The sequence below is a fragment of the Recurvomyces mirabilis genome (assembly GCF_035927965.1).
Source record: "Recurvomyces mirabilis strain CCFEE 5264 chromosome Unknown scaffold_2, whole genome shotgun sequence".
Taxonomy (NCBI): Eukaryota; Fungi; Ascomycota; class Dothideomycetes; order Mycosphaerellales; family Teratosphaeriaceae; genus Recurvomyces; species Recurvomyces mirabilis.
Window position 1 is genome coordinate 1082834 of NW_027041936.1, and position 12958 is coordinate 1095791.

The window sequence follows — 12958 nt, forward strand, 5'->3', positions numbered from 1 at the left end:
TGGGATCGTACATGCTACGTGCTGCGTATGGGATGCTTCCTACGCCACGTGGAGGCTTTGCTCATCTCAATCACAGTGTCAGAGAGCTACCGGGCCTATCCGCGCCCCGTCAGATTGCATCGAAAGGCACGAGAGGGAACAGCCGGCCAGCGGAGCATTCGCACGAGAGCCTAGAGAATGACCACAGTGCAATCAAACCATCATCGCTCAACAGCGAACACATACGCAGTTTGATCTGATATTGAGCTCACTTCGTCATGACAAGACCTCGGTCCTCAGATCATCTGGCCAGATCGCCTTGTCGACGCCATTCGTCCTGGTCCCGATGTTGTAGCCAAGATGCACATCATCTGCAAATTGAGCGATCGGCTTGACTTGCTGGAACGTATGACCGACAGCCTTTGACTTACGATGCTCGAAGAACTCAGGTCTTAGAAGCGTGTCTCGGTCATGCTTCGCCAGCAGCGCCATCATAGAAGGCAGTGTGTAGCTCATCGAGTGGAAGTTGCGATATACCGGTGAGCCGTGGCGCTGCCAGACCTCCTTCCAGACGTCTTCTGGATATTCGCCAACTGACTTGACGAGCCACTGGGAGTAATAATTCAGGGCGATCTTTCAAGAGGTTTAGCATTGGCACCCGAACATGCAAGACAGCAGTCACTTACGTCCACCCCGTACGAACCACCCTCCTCAGCACGCCGAAGGAGAGCATGCAATACTGCTGTGCTACCCACAGCGCCAGTACTGTTCTGCCGTTAGCACAGAACTTGCCTTCAATCTATGATCACTGACCAGTAGTCCGAATTGGGGAAGATAGGAGTGACGGCTTCTTGATTGCCCATTGCTTGGCCATATTCCATGGACACACCGCAGCACTGGCGAACGTTAGCACCATGGTGTCAATATTCGGTCAACGGGACTTACAGCATCACTGATCTGCTGCCATCCACTTCGATGTTTCCAAGGCCCGTGCCAGCCATAGCAGTTCTCGCGAACATGGATAATACCACGCGCACGATCCTTCACGAGGTCCAGGATCGCGTCCCGACCAAGTCCATTTCGTTCCATCGAGCCTGGTCGGTATCCTTCAACCACTACGTCTGCTTCCTTGATTAGCTCTCGAATGGTCTGTCGGCCGTGCTCAGTCTTGAGATCCAGGAATGCAGTCCATTTGCCCCAGTTCAGGTCCTGGTGGACCAGCGACAGATCGGTCAAGTGGGGAGCAGTCACTCGCAAAACGCTTGCGCCCATCTCTGCCAAGCAGCGAGTCACAGTCGGTGCAGCGATGACGCGGGTGAGATCTACTACCTTCAAGCCAGCCAGCGGTCGATTTGGTGACGATGGCATCGATGCGTGGTCAGGCCACCACGATGCAGGCTGATGTCCGTCGATCTTGTTGAGCTCGTACAAGCCGACGTGGGCGTTCGCCTTGCCATGCTCGGACTTCTGGAACTCTTCAATCGTCCAGCAAACAGTCCCCGCTTGCTTGTATTGCTCATTCATGAGCTGATCTAGCTCCAAGGCGGTATAGTTCCCGACGACTTCCTGGAACTTCCCAACTGCAGCATCGTATGTCTCATCCTTCGGCCCAGTTAGTGGCATGTCAAGCGCAGTCAATGTCGGATCTGGGTTCATGCTACCGTGTGCATGGAAAAACCGCCCATCCTTCGTGCGATATATGTTCGTGGCATGAAGGCGATGCCAGTCCACGCAATCATGCAGATCGGTACTCGGGAACCCATAGTCCTTCATCACGCTAGAGTCGAAACAGTTGATCGGCATTGCCTGTCCATGCTCGTCGACCAATTTTGCGAGGAATGGCGACATCACGAACAACGAAGCGTGATCCGTATTGATGCCGACTTTTGACATCGGCACCCCGTATTTTTTGCTTCGCAAAACATTCATCATTGATGCTTCGAAAGCTTTGAGGGCTGATATGCTCTCAGCGAAGCGCCAATTGATCGGGATACTGGGACGATCAGAGCCAGTGAATGTTACAAGTCGAGCGGCTTCCCTGATGTCTGGTGGCAAGGAAGGTACCAGAGGGTTTGCAAGTATCTCTTCATGGTAGATCTTGTCGGCCTCTTTAGGCACGGAGTAACTGTTCTGTTCGATCGAGCCCATAATGGCTGCTACTCTCAGAATATCTGCTAGTACTCTTAAGATGCTGCTGCTGTCTGGTCGTTGAGCTGAGCGACAGACTCGGGCACTCGGTAGTTGGGATTGTCTCATAGATGCAATGTATATGCATGTGTTCGTGAGATTCGGATCGTTGTTTTCCTACCCGAAGTCGCCCCCGCTTCGATGCTGATGAGCACAAATGTATCCTCGGACATACTCAGGCATAATTATGACACTGGTAAGGCGAATCAACAGCTCGGCTTCAACGCCCATGACAGTCGCGGGGCAACGGATACAAATAGCAGTGTGCCAGAATCAACGAACACCATCAGACGTTTCGCCCAGGACCGGCAATCTTGTACACTACCGTCTCTAAGACCCGACCTGACACAGTATAATCCTGATCTATCGTATCAAGTCTACAACACAAGGACGATATACAATGGGCTCCGTCAAGCGAGCAGTCAGAATTGCCAATTGCTCAGGCGCTGTACCAGATCCTGGTGAGCACATGCTCAATCAAGCAAAGTATGGTCCTGTCGATGTAATAACCGGAGACTATCTTGCCGGTCAGTGTAGCATAGCAGCTGGACCTGGAGCGATGCTGATGAATTGCAGAGGTCAATCTAGGCAACGATGCGGAGGCCTACGCCGCTGGGACACATACCGGCTGGATACCAACAGCCTGGGACGGTCTCCAGAAATCCATCGATTTAATAGCCGAGAAACGGATCAAAGTGATCATTAACGGCGGCGCCCTCAACCCGAGAGGTCTCGCAGAAGAGACTTTGCTTAAGTTGATTGAACCTAAAGGCCTGGATCTGATGGTGGCGTATGTCTATGGTGATGACTGCTTACATAAAGTGCATTCTCTCTTGACCAAGGACAAGGCGTTGCCACATCTGGACAAGGAGAATAGTCATGTGCAGCTCGAGAAGGATACCGAGGAATTCTTGAAGTTTCCGGATGAGTTTCCGATTGTGAGCGCTAATGCGTACCTGGGTATGCGAGCCGTCAAGCGTGGACTCGATGAGGGTGCGGATATCATCATCTGTGGTCGGGTTGCAGACGCTAGTCCAGTGATCGGTGCTGCAGCGTGGTGGCATGGCTGGAAGGAGACTGATTATGATGAGCTTGCTGGTGCATTGATAGCTGGCCACCTCATTGAATGCTCAACGTATATCACGGGAGCCAACTATAGCGGCTTTTTCAAGCACGATATGGATGAGTTGCTGGATCTTGGTCTGCCCATCGTTGAGGTCGAAGCCAATGGTGAGTGCATCGTGACAAAGCACGAAGCTCTGAATGGTTTCGTGAACGAGGACACAGTCAAGTGCCAGCTGCTATACGAGCTGCAGGGTACGATCTACCTAAACAGCGACGTCAACGCCGAGATCAAGAATATGCGCATCAAAGACATAGCAAAAGATCGGGTCCGGGTTTCTGGCGTGACCGGAGCACCACCTCCTGCAACAACGAAACTCGCAGTCTTTTACAAAGGCGGCTGGCAGTGTGAGCTGTTGCTGAACGCATCGGGATATGCTACCGAGAAGAAGTTCGCACTGCAAGAGGCGCAGATCCGGCGGAAGCTGAAAGATTTTGGTTTGATTGACAAGTTCGATGTCCTTGACTTCCAGTGGGCGGGCAGGCCAGCTACGAACCCGAGTTGTCAGCTAGCGAGCACGACTTACCTTCGTGTCTTCGCGCAAGCTAGAGATAAGAATGTCGTTGCCAGCGTTCTGGGTGCCTGGGCGACAAATACCATGGTCAGTCAGCTTGGATAGCGATGTGTGAAATGCTGACACAGTCTAGCAACATTTCGCGGGGTTTCACTGTAGCCTCGATCTTCGTAATGCGACGCCAAAGCCATTCCTGGGCTTCTACCCAGCAGTGATCGACCAAAGTGAGCTAGAAGAGAGCGTCAACATTCTTCCTCGCGGCCATTCCACAGAGTCGAAGAAGTTTGTCGTTGGTCCTCCAAAGCGGACGGAGCGGATACAGGACCGAGAGGATTACGGACCAACAGATCCAGTCAACCTAGCCAGCTTTGGTGAAACAGTCATGGCGCCATTAGGTGATATAGCTCTCGGTCGGTCAGGCGACAAAGGAGCGAACGTCAACTGCGGTCTGTTTATTCCAGCTCACGAAGATCCTGATGGTGAGAAATGGGACTGGCTGAGGACGGTGATGACGAAGCAGCAGATGCAGAAAATGATGGGGAGTGATTGGAAGGACTGGTATCATATCGAGAGGTGCGAAATGTCGGGTATCCGGGCGGTACATTTCGTCGTGTATGGGCCCCTGGGACGAGGTATGTGTGCTCTGTGAGACAGATATAACGTGCTTGCTGCTGATGTCTCTCGCAGGAGTGAGCAGCTCAAAAATACTGGACAGTCTGGGCAAAGGCTTTGCCGAGTTCATCCGAGATGTGCATGTGCCCATACCACGGAAGTTCATGAGTAGCCATCGCGCTGAACATCTGTAAAATGTCAGTGATCAAATGGCACGAAAGGAATTTAGGGAGATCGATGCCCTGGGCGAGATGGTTGCCACACTCAGCACAAACTGACCACCGAGGCTAGATTCGCGGGTCGCCGGGATGTGGGAGTAACACAAGCAAGTCCTTTGCAAGACATGCTGACACCCTCATCTCACCTGCTTTCATGCAACTCTGTTGTCGGGTGTGCAAGTGAGCTCTCGGCTCCGCCATGTCCAGGAGACCATTTTAGCTTCAGAGACATGCCGTAAGCGGAAACACCCCCGCTTTTCCTCGACTATCAGCCAATCACCCAGCCTTCCATCTCACCACCCCTTGAACTCAGTGCAACAACCCCAGCCCCCGAGTGTTGTCTCCCAGAACCAATTTACGCGTCCGTCTTCGCGATCTGTTAGAGAGCGAGGCCGAGCACAGACATTGCTCGATAGCTGATAAGGAGCGCAATGGTAAGATGGGCTCTTTCGCAACCCAATCCCTGACCTTCTCGAGTCTTGTTCGTCTCAAACTATCCATACTTTCTTTACTTCTACACAGCCTGTCCAGTCGCACTTCAGTACTACTACTTGACACTCTTTACCAACGATCGACTACACTTCACACCTCGACAGTAACATTGGAACAATGGGCATTGCACTTTACGAATCGTCCTACGTGCCTCAGCGCACCGTAAGGCGTCACTTTATGTTCTATACGGCACGCGCTCAGCAGGCTCTCGAGCACCAGTCCTTCTTCTTTGACCAGAAGGAGAAGCTGTCTCTCATGCTTAACACCATTGGCGCCGAAGCAAAGGCCGCCAGCTTCCCGGCCTGCATGGACTATCCCGAGCTGACGGCGGCCGTCACGCAGCTACTGGATGAAGCAGTGCTCGCCAGCACGCTTACCTTCGATCAGATTCAACAGGCTGGGCTGCAAATGGGACCTTTCACTGAAAAGGTTAACATCGTCGAGACCGTCGCGGCCGACGTCCGCAGTCGCGCCATGGCTGTCCCAAAGACTGTCTCTCGGAAGAGAGGCAGGAGGGAGGAGGACGAGGACGATGAAGAGATGTCTTTCGCTTCCTACACGACCTGCAATAAGCGCGGCAGAAGTACCGCTGCTGATTACGACATCGTCATCGAGCCTGCCTACTGCGGGAACTACGCCGAGAACTTCTTGCAGACTGCGTGGTGGACGCAGGTCTGCGAATGAACGCCATATCGAAGACAACCTTCCCTACCTTCGCGCCGAGGCACAGCCTCAATGCGCCTCTTCGCGGCCTTGGTGCATCGCGCATGCATCACGCGTGCATCCAGATGGAGACATGGTCTTTGCCCTGACCAGGCGCATGTGTCCGCTTCGCCTTCCATCGATCGATCCTGACGAGACCACCCGATGAAGTCTCGCTATCGCGACCATCTACGACATATCCATCGTCATCATATTCCACCTCTTGACCTGGGCGCTTGAGCAACTGCTCGTAGAGCTCTGGTGATAGACCATGAGGTGGACCACCAGTCTTCGGTTCCTTCCCAAGCGGAAACTCGAGACATACAAGATGACCAGACGGCGCCAATAATTCACCCATGCGTTTCGCCCACGAGGGTCGCAACGATGGCGGAAGTGCACACAAGAATGTGTAGTCATATATGACATCGAAGTCGCCCTTTCCACCAGTCTGGGCCAGGAAGTCGGACTTGAAGAAATCACCGAGGAACACCTTCGTGTCTCCACGGTCATTGCTACTCGACGGATACTTCTCAGCCAGTTTCGGATCCTTCATTAGCACATTAGCCCGCTCGACGGCTTCAGGCGCAACATCAAGACCGAAAGCATCGTAGCCTTGCGATGCAAAAAGGAGCACATCATATCCTTTCCCACAACCTGGCACCAAGACACGCTTTCGCGATTCCGTGCTCTTGTCGACTGCTGTGCCCAAGATTGCGCTCTTGTTCTTCAGCGTGTCAACCAGAGCCAGTGACGGCATATCTCGATCCCAGGGTGTAGTGCCCTGTTTCCAGAGCTCGTTCCAACCCTTGCCATGCTCATTCGCTGGAAGGTCTTTGAACTTTGCAGAGAGCTTTTGTCGGTCATCTGGACTGAGGACACTTGTGTCGTTTGACATTGCTGTTATACTGCGTCTGATGTTGTGTTGTAAAATGCTTGTTCCCTGTGCGCGTGCGTCTAGCGTTCTGCTCGATCGTTTTTTGTACTATATGGCGCACGATGTAAGAGTAGACAAAGAGCTAGCTTGAGGAAGACTCGCTGCTATATGTATGGACAAGATGAGTGATCATCATGAAAGCTTACTCAATTCAATGTTGTTAGATTATGTAAGGCTCCTTTCGGGGACTCTTGAATCGCAGTGGAACATCAGCTTACCTTACCTAGTATGCTTGTTACTTGCACTGAAATGCCACGCAGGTGTTCTCGACGGTGAGTGAAGGATGTGTGAGTCGTCCCGTCTACGTCGTCAGGAGAGGATGCCTGCCGACAACGGCATCGACCCCGCTGCTCGTGATCAGATCGCTTTCCAAAATTCACCAACTCCATTTTCACTCAAGAGAGCAACGATAGTCGCAACGATCAGAGTTCCTGAAGTATGGACGTGCCGATGCCATGGTGTCACACTCCACATTACGTGAACGAGAATACTTGGCTCTATGATTGAGGTACAGCGCAACGACAACGGCAAAAGCTTCGCCTCGGCTACCGGCTATCTCATGCACCAAGCTGATCACGTCTGGTCTAGCGATGAATATCCACCGCGTATGGCCGATGTGTGCAATGGAAGTGTGCCGGATGCCGCACACCTGTTGAGGAGAACGGTAAGTGTTGACGGTGTCGGGGTTTCCTTCTTGATGGCCATCTACCTGTTTTGCAGCGTAGCACATGTGCATCAATATCCGGCAGCATTGACGTACGAGTGCAATGGCACTGGCAAGATGAAACGATCTGTGTGGCGCAGATGATACACCGGACCTATCGATAATCACCAGTATGGGGGACAAGTTTGAGAAGGTCGACGCGGCCCAGACTGGGAGCACAGAGTCCAACGATGCACGGCCGACGGACTCATCATATAAAAATATAGCACTGTCCAAGGAGCCAGACATCACAGCTGTGGGCGCACCATGCTCAAACAGTGAAGACATCCTCGAAACCATTATGCGAGGCCGACAATCATCAAGACACTCACGGACATCGGGATCGTCCCTAGACTCGCACCAGACTGAGCACGACAATGAAGCTCACGACCATCAAGTCCCGCCCCGTAGGACTCGAAGTAGGCCACGATCATCCTCACGATCTGTCCGTCCAGATGCTATCAAGGTACCCAGATCAGAACGACGAGGTATGCTCGCCAGATTCTGTATCTTTGCCGAAGTCACCGAGCCATACGACTACACTCGACCAAAGAAATGGATGATCACCTTCATCATTGCCTGCGCTGGTGCAGTGGCGCCAATGGGCTCAAGTCTAATCTTACCTGCACTTCGAGATATCGAAGCCACGTTCAAGGTCGATGAGACTGTCGTCAACTTGAGCGTTGCGTTATACATGCTCTCGATGTCCATTTTCCCACTATGGTGGAGCAGCTTCAGCGAGACGCTGGGACGTCGAAACATCTACCTGGCCTCTTTCATGCTGTTCGTTGTCTTCAATGTGGTGTCTGCCGTGAGTACGGATATCGCAATGTTCATCGTCATGCGATGTCTATCTGGTGGAGCGGCAGCCTCCGTGCAAGCTGTCGGCGCAGGGACAGTGGCAGATATATGGGAAGTGAAGGAACGAGGACGCGCAATGGGCATCTTCTATTTAGGTCCATTATGTGGACCTCTACTTTCGCCAATCATAGGTGGTGCTCTGGCGCAGAGTCTTGGCTGGCGGTCAACACAATGGTTCCTCGCCATATTCGGTGCTTGTCTATGCATTCTGCTTGTATTCTGTCTGCCGGAGACGCTGCGACGACGAAAGCCAATGGCAGCTATTGCTGAGGCAGAAGTGGAGGCGACTATTAATGATCAGGACGAAAAGACTGGAGCCGGACGACCTGCACTCACACGTACGGCAACCAAACAGTCGGTACGGGTCAAAACCCGCAAATACTGGGTCATGCTACGCCGCGCCTTCATCGATCCTTTACGCATCGTGCTCTACCTTCGATTTCCTGCCGTGGCAGTCTGTATATACTATTCCACGGTGACTTTCGCCTCCCTCTACGTCCTGAACATCTCCGTCCAAATGACCTTCTCCGTTGCACCCTACAACTACAGCAGCACAATAGTCGGCCTCCTCTACCTTCCAAACTCCCTCGGCTACTTCCTCTCCTCGATCTTTGGCGGTAGATGGGTTGACGCGATCATGGCGCGCGAAGCTCGCAACGCCGGCCGATACGACGAGAACGGCAAGTTAATGTACAGACCAGAAGACAGGATGCGGGAGAATGCTTGGATAGGAGCCATACTCTGGCCTGCGGCTATTATCACATACGGCTGGACAGCTCAATACGGCGTTAACACTGCTGGGCCGATGATAGCCAATTTCTTCTTTGGAGTGGGCAGTATGTTGATCTTCGCTATGGCTACTACCATGCTTACAGAGTTCATGCCGAGGAAGGCGAGTAATGGCGTGGCATTGAACAACTTCGTGAGGAACATCTTCAGCTGTGTCGGCACGATCGTGGCTAGTCCTTTGGTCAATGCAATCGGAAATGGTGCTTTGTTCACGATCATCGGGGCCGTTGCTCTAGTGAGCGGCATCTTGACCATATTGGCTATGAAGAGATTCGGTCCTCGATGGCGTGTCGGCATGGACGAGAAGATGGAAGCCGCTATGGGAGATTAGAGTGCAAGATATCCTTTGTTGTTGTTTTGACGAGCGTTGAAGCGGTCATGTCGAGGCGCTGCTCTATTAGTACATCCACGCATTTTCAGTTAGCTCTTGTATACTGGCATAGAGTCGAGCTATCAGCTTCGTATATCTACAGGTGCGCTAGTCGCATCAGATTCTCGTACATGACATCTGTTCATAACACAAATCGTTAAACAATCCTGAATTCTCCACTGACACCCTCAAATGCCGTAATCCTCCCTCCCAGAGCTTTGGAATCACCATAATACCTCAGTCTATACAGACCTCTCAACTCCTCTTCGCTTCGGTTAAACACTAGACCTCCATGCTGCTCATCGTCTTCTTGGGATTGATCGATACCTCCCCGCCACGCACCAGTCTCCCATCCCATCTCCCAGCTGATCTTCGCCTCGCTCGTACCCAGAGCAGAAGAAGTGCGTTTCCATTCGTAGACGAGCGACCAGTCTTCATCACTACGGACCCGTCGCCATGTCTTAGCTTCGAAATCGAACCTCTCTACTGCGGCGAAGGTGCCTTCGAGTCGGAGGTCGTTCCGTGGATTAGCGCCTACGAAGGTCGCGGAGACGGTTTCCCTGGGTTTGTACACGGGAAGGACGTCTGTTTTCACGTCGCCGAAGTGCTTGAAGAAGGGCGTGGTATCGACGACGACAGGTCGAATAAACGTCAGGGAGGCGTTTATATTGATTGGTGGTTGTGGACTATGCTCATGACTGCTAGGGACGTGCTGGTTTTGCGAGTCTTTGTCGTTCCCAAAGAGCTCGGGGAGGAAAGCGAGAGTCCGATTAATGTATGCATTCAGTGTCCATGGTCCATAAAGCGTCGATGCTCCCTCGTAGCGCTGGATACTATACTCCTCTCGGGTGGAGATGTAGTGTGTATATGTATTCGCTGGACCGCCAAGGACGACTATAGGATCCTGTCCTTTCGGCAAACTATGCGCCGCGGCTTCGCGCACAGCTTCTTTCCATCTTCGACCAGCCATCGTCGTCGCTTCACCAGGCGAGATAATCATGAACATCTGCCCCACACGCAGCATCTGCACGTCGACAATGTTAGGTGACCAGTCGTAAGGCTTATGTGACTCTCCCACATCAAGCAAGATGATCTTGTCCGCATGACAAGCTTGCTGCGTCTCGTTGGGTTTTGCTACGAGACCTCCTATGGCATTCCAGAAAGGCGAAGCTTGAGGGTTGTCAGGAGCTTGTTTGAAGTCGAAGGCGCCTGGTCCGTCCGTGGTGCCGGCTGCGAAGGAGTAGCCTAGAGCTGCTGGACAGGTGGATACGTAGGTGCCGTTGGAAAGTGGGAAAGTGAACGAGCTGAAGTCGACGAAGTGGTGTGTGCTTTTCACTACGCCACCCGTGATGGGCGTCCAGGCGCCAGGGGCGGTATTCTTGAGTAGTTCCATCGCTGCAAGACCTTGTCTCGAACCGATCTCGAATGTACTAGCTGTGCCCGCGTCATTGCGGCCCCAGTATGGTCCCCTAGCATGACAAGGCTGTGATTCATTGCCGCAAAGTGAAGTCTTGAAGTCGCACAGCTGCCCTGCATCGTCACCGTATTCGCAGTAAGCGCCTTCAACATTTGGTGATGTATCGCCCACATTAGCTTGTGAGAAGCCCGCAACGAAATGTGGTATCTTCGAACCACGTTCGACGAGATAGGCTGCTACGCCTTTGTTGTCACCCGTGACGAGTGTGTTGTTGCCTAGCATACTCGTGCCGTGCACTGGGAACCAACTCAGCATGCCGATATCCTTGTCGTAGTCTTCATAGGAGTGTGTGAAGCGCAAGACTGTCATGGCTTTATCGACATCGTGCTGATACCTCTCTCTCTCCGCGGCAGGATTTGCAAGGTAGGCGTATGGACTTCTGTTGATATTTGCATTGTCCACATCAGCCGTGCCCACAGAGAGACGACCCGTCGAGAGACTCTCGTGGGCCTGCACGATCGATGCTACGGCACCATCGACGATAGCTTGATAAGCAGGCTTGTGGAAACCCTTGGATGTGATCTGCGGAAGCAAGTAATTGAGCCAAGCCCCAGGTCCAGAGTGCGAGTGCGTGCCCGTAACAGCTATGTTCTGATTGCCATATAACGTTGCATAATCGCCACCCCTTTCTGCCAGCGCCTGCAAAATACCATGACGGATTGCAGTGTCGCCTGACTGCGTATCGAGTACCAGGTAGACAATACGATCTGTTGGTTCCGAGTTTGATCCAAGGATGAAGGCACGACTATACAATCGTTGACGCACACCACTGCCGACTTGATTCGGATCCGCATAGCCCATGAAGTTGATCTCGACGACAGGACCTGTTATGTCGCCTTTGCCAACGCCAAGGAGGTATGTCGATCCCTGCTCGGTAGCTGTTGGATCATGTTGGAATTTGTCGACATCATCGCCTAGTATATTCTGGAGCTGTGGTAGATGCGGCAGTCCATCGGCGTTCTGTTGCCATATTGATGATAGATCCGAGGTCCCGAATCGATGGAAGATGTTGATGGTCGAGAGCAAGATTATCAGCCCGGCGGCCAAAGCGAGTATCAGTGGGTGACGAGCCATGTCGTAACTCTATAACTTGATTTCGCTTGCCAACTGATCCCATCCATTGGTAGTGAGTCCGAACCGTCAAACGTGGATGAGAGGAGGGAAGTGGAGTGTAGTTCTACCGTACATCAAAGCACGGGCCTCCATGCGTTGAACGACTGACTCGTGGGAACCTCAAATTATTGTCATTCCGGCTGCTCTATCTCTACTCGACAAGGACAAAGATGCCGCTCCTACAACCACAGCTCACGTCGGCATTGCCGTACGTCGATGCTCAGCATTCGACCGAAGCAATGTCAGCAGCACAAGCCCTGATCGAGGCCGAGATGGACAACACAAGCACCCTACATCCTTCGATCCCGGCCATGCGCGAGAGCAAAGCCTCAGATCTAACCAAGCATGAGGTTGCCCGTATAGGCTCAGGTGTCGCCAAGGATGAGAATACAGGTATTGACATGGCACGCTACGATGCACCAGAAGCTCCTCCATCTGGCTCAGATAAGGAAGCCTGGAACACCGCTCTTCGACAAGCCTACACAAGTGCCGAGTACCTTCGCGGTCGTGAGATAAATTTGTCACTACTTGAGACATACGGCAAGAACGCGTGGTTGGTGTGCAACAGTCAGCTGGAAGATGAGCTGAGGAGTCTCGAGAGGGATTTGGAGGGGAGGAAATTAGAGGTGGAAGAGGTGGAGCAGGCGAGACGGGCTGTGCAGGCTAATGCAGCGGGGGAAGTACAGAGTCTGGAGGAGAGCTGGAGGAAGGGCGTGGGTAGGATGATCGAGGTGCAGGCTGCTGCTGAAGGGTTGAGGCAGGAGGTGTTGCAAAGGCAAAGGAAGGGTGCCAAGTGAGCTTGTGCTGTGAACGGACGACGATGCATCTAAATAAAGCGAACATTGATACGAAAACCCGGGGTGCTGAAAGGGCTCTGTGCCAAA

At 52.6% G+C, this 12958-nt stretch overlaps 7 protein-coding genes across 7 annotated transcripts; 4 read left to right on the plus strand and 3 right to left on the minus strand.

Annotated features, from left to right (window-relative positions):
• Positions 1 to 255: 255 nt before the first annotated feature.
• On the minus strand, positions 256 to 2127 carry LTS14_001171 (uncharacterized protein; the record flags this gene model as incomplete). Its single annotated transcript, XM_064833880.1, has 4 exons — positions 256 to 612; positions 666 to 744; positions 793 to 875; positions 925 to 2127. 4 exons carry the CDS (start codon positions 2125 to 2127, stop codon positions 256 to 258), a joined length of 1722 nt encoding a protein of 573 aa, XP_064698841.1.
• A 439-nt stretch (positions 2128 to 2566) lies between these two features.
• LTS14_001172 (uncharacterized protein) lies at positions 2567 to 4609 on the plus strand (the record flags this gene model as incomplete). The annotated part of the gene is made up of 4 exons (XM_064833881.1): positions 2567 to 2693; positions 2743 to 3890; positions 3937 to 4435; positions 4491 to 4609. 4 exons carry the CDS (start codon positions 2567 to 2569, stop codon positions 4607 to 4609), a joined length of 1893 nt encoding a protein of 630 aa, XP_064698842.1.
• A 633-nt stretch (positions 4610 to 5242) lies between these two features.
• Positions 5243 to 5809, plus strand: LTS14_001173 (uncharacterized protein; the record flags this gene model as incomplete). Its single annotated transcript, XM_064833882.1, has 1 exon — positions 5243 to 5809. One exon carries the CDS (start codon positions 5243 to 5245, stop codon positions 5807 to 5809), a length of 567 nt encoding a protein of 188 aa, XP_064698843.1.
• Positions 5810 to 5897: 88 nt separating this feature from the next.
• LTS14_001174 (uncharacterized protein) lies at positions 5898 to 7150 on the minus strand (the record flags this gene model as incomplete). The annotated part of the gene is made up of 2 exons (XM_064833883.1): positions 5898 to 6809; positions 6980 to 7150. The coding sequence occupies 2 exons, from the start codon at positions 7148 to 7150 to the stop codon at positions 5898 to 5900; spliced, it is 1083 nt and encodes a 360-aa protein (XP_064698844.1).
• A 447-nt stretch (positions 7151 to 7597) lies between these two features.
• LTS14_001175 (uncharacterized protein) lies at positions 7598 to 9445 on the plus strand (the record flags this gene model as incomplete). The annotated part of the gene is made up of 1 exon (XM_064833884.1): positions 7598 to 9445. The coding sequence occupies one exon, from the start codon at positions 7598 to 7600 to the stop codon at positions 9443 to 9445; it is 1848 nt and encodes a 615-aa protein (XP_064698845.1).
• Positions 9446 to 9641: 196 nt separating this feature from the next.
• On the minus strand, positions 9642 to 12035 carry LTS14_001176 (uncharacterized protein; the record flags this gene model as incomplete). Its single annotated transcript, XM_064833885.1, has 1 exon — positions 9642 to 12035. The coding sequence occupies one exon, from the start codon at positions 12033 to 12035 to the stop codon at positions 9642 to 9644; it is 2394 nt and encodes a 797-aa protein (XP_064698846.1).
• Positions 12036 to 12244: 209 nt separating this feature from the next.
• On the plus strand, positions 12245 to 12871 carry LTS14_001177 (uncharacterized protein; the record flags this gene model as incomplete). The annotated part of the gene is made up of 1 exon (XM_064833886.1): positions 12245 to 12871. The coding sequence occupies one exon, from the start codon at positions 12245 to 12247 to the stop codon at positions 12869 to 12871; it is 627 nt and encodes a 208-aa protein (XP_064698847.1).
• Positions 12872 to 12958: the final 87 nt, after the last annotated feature.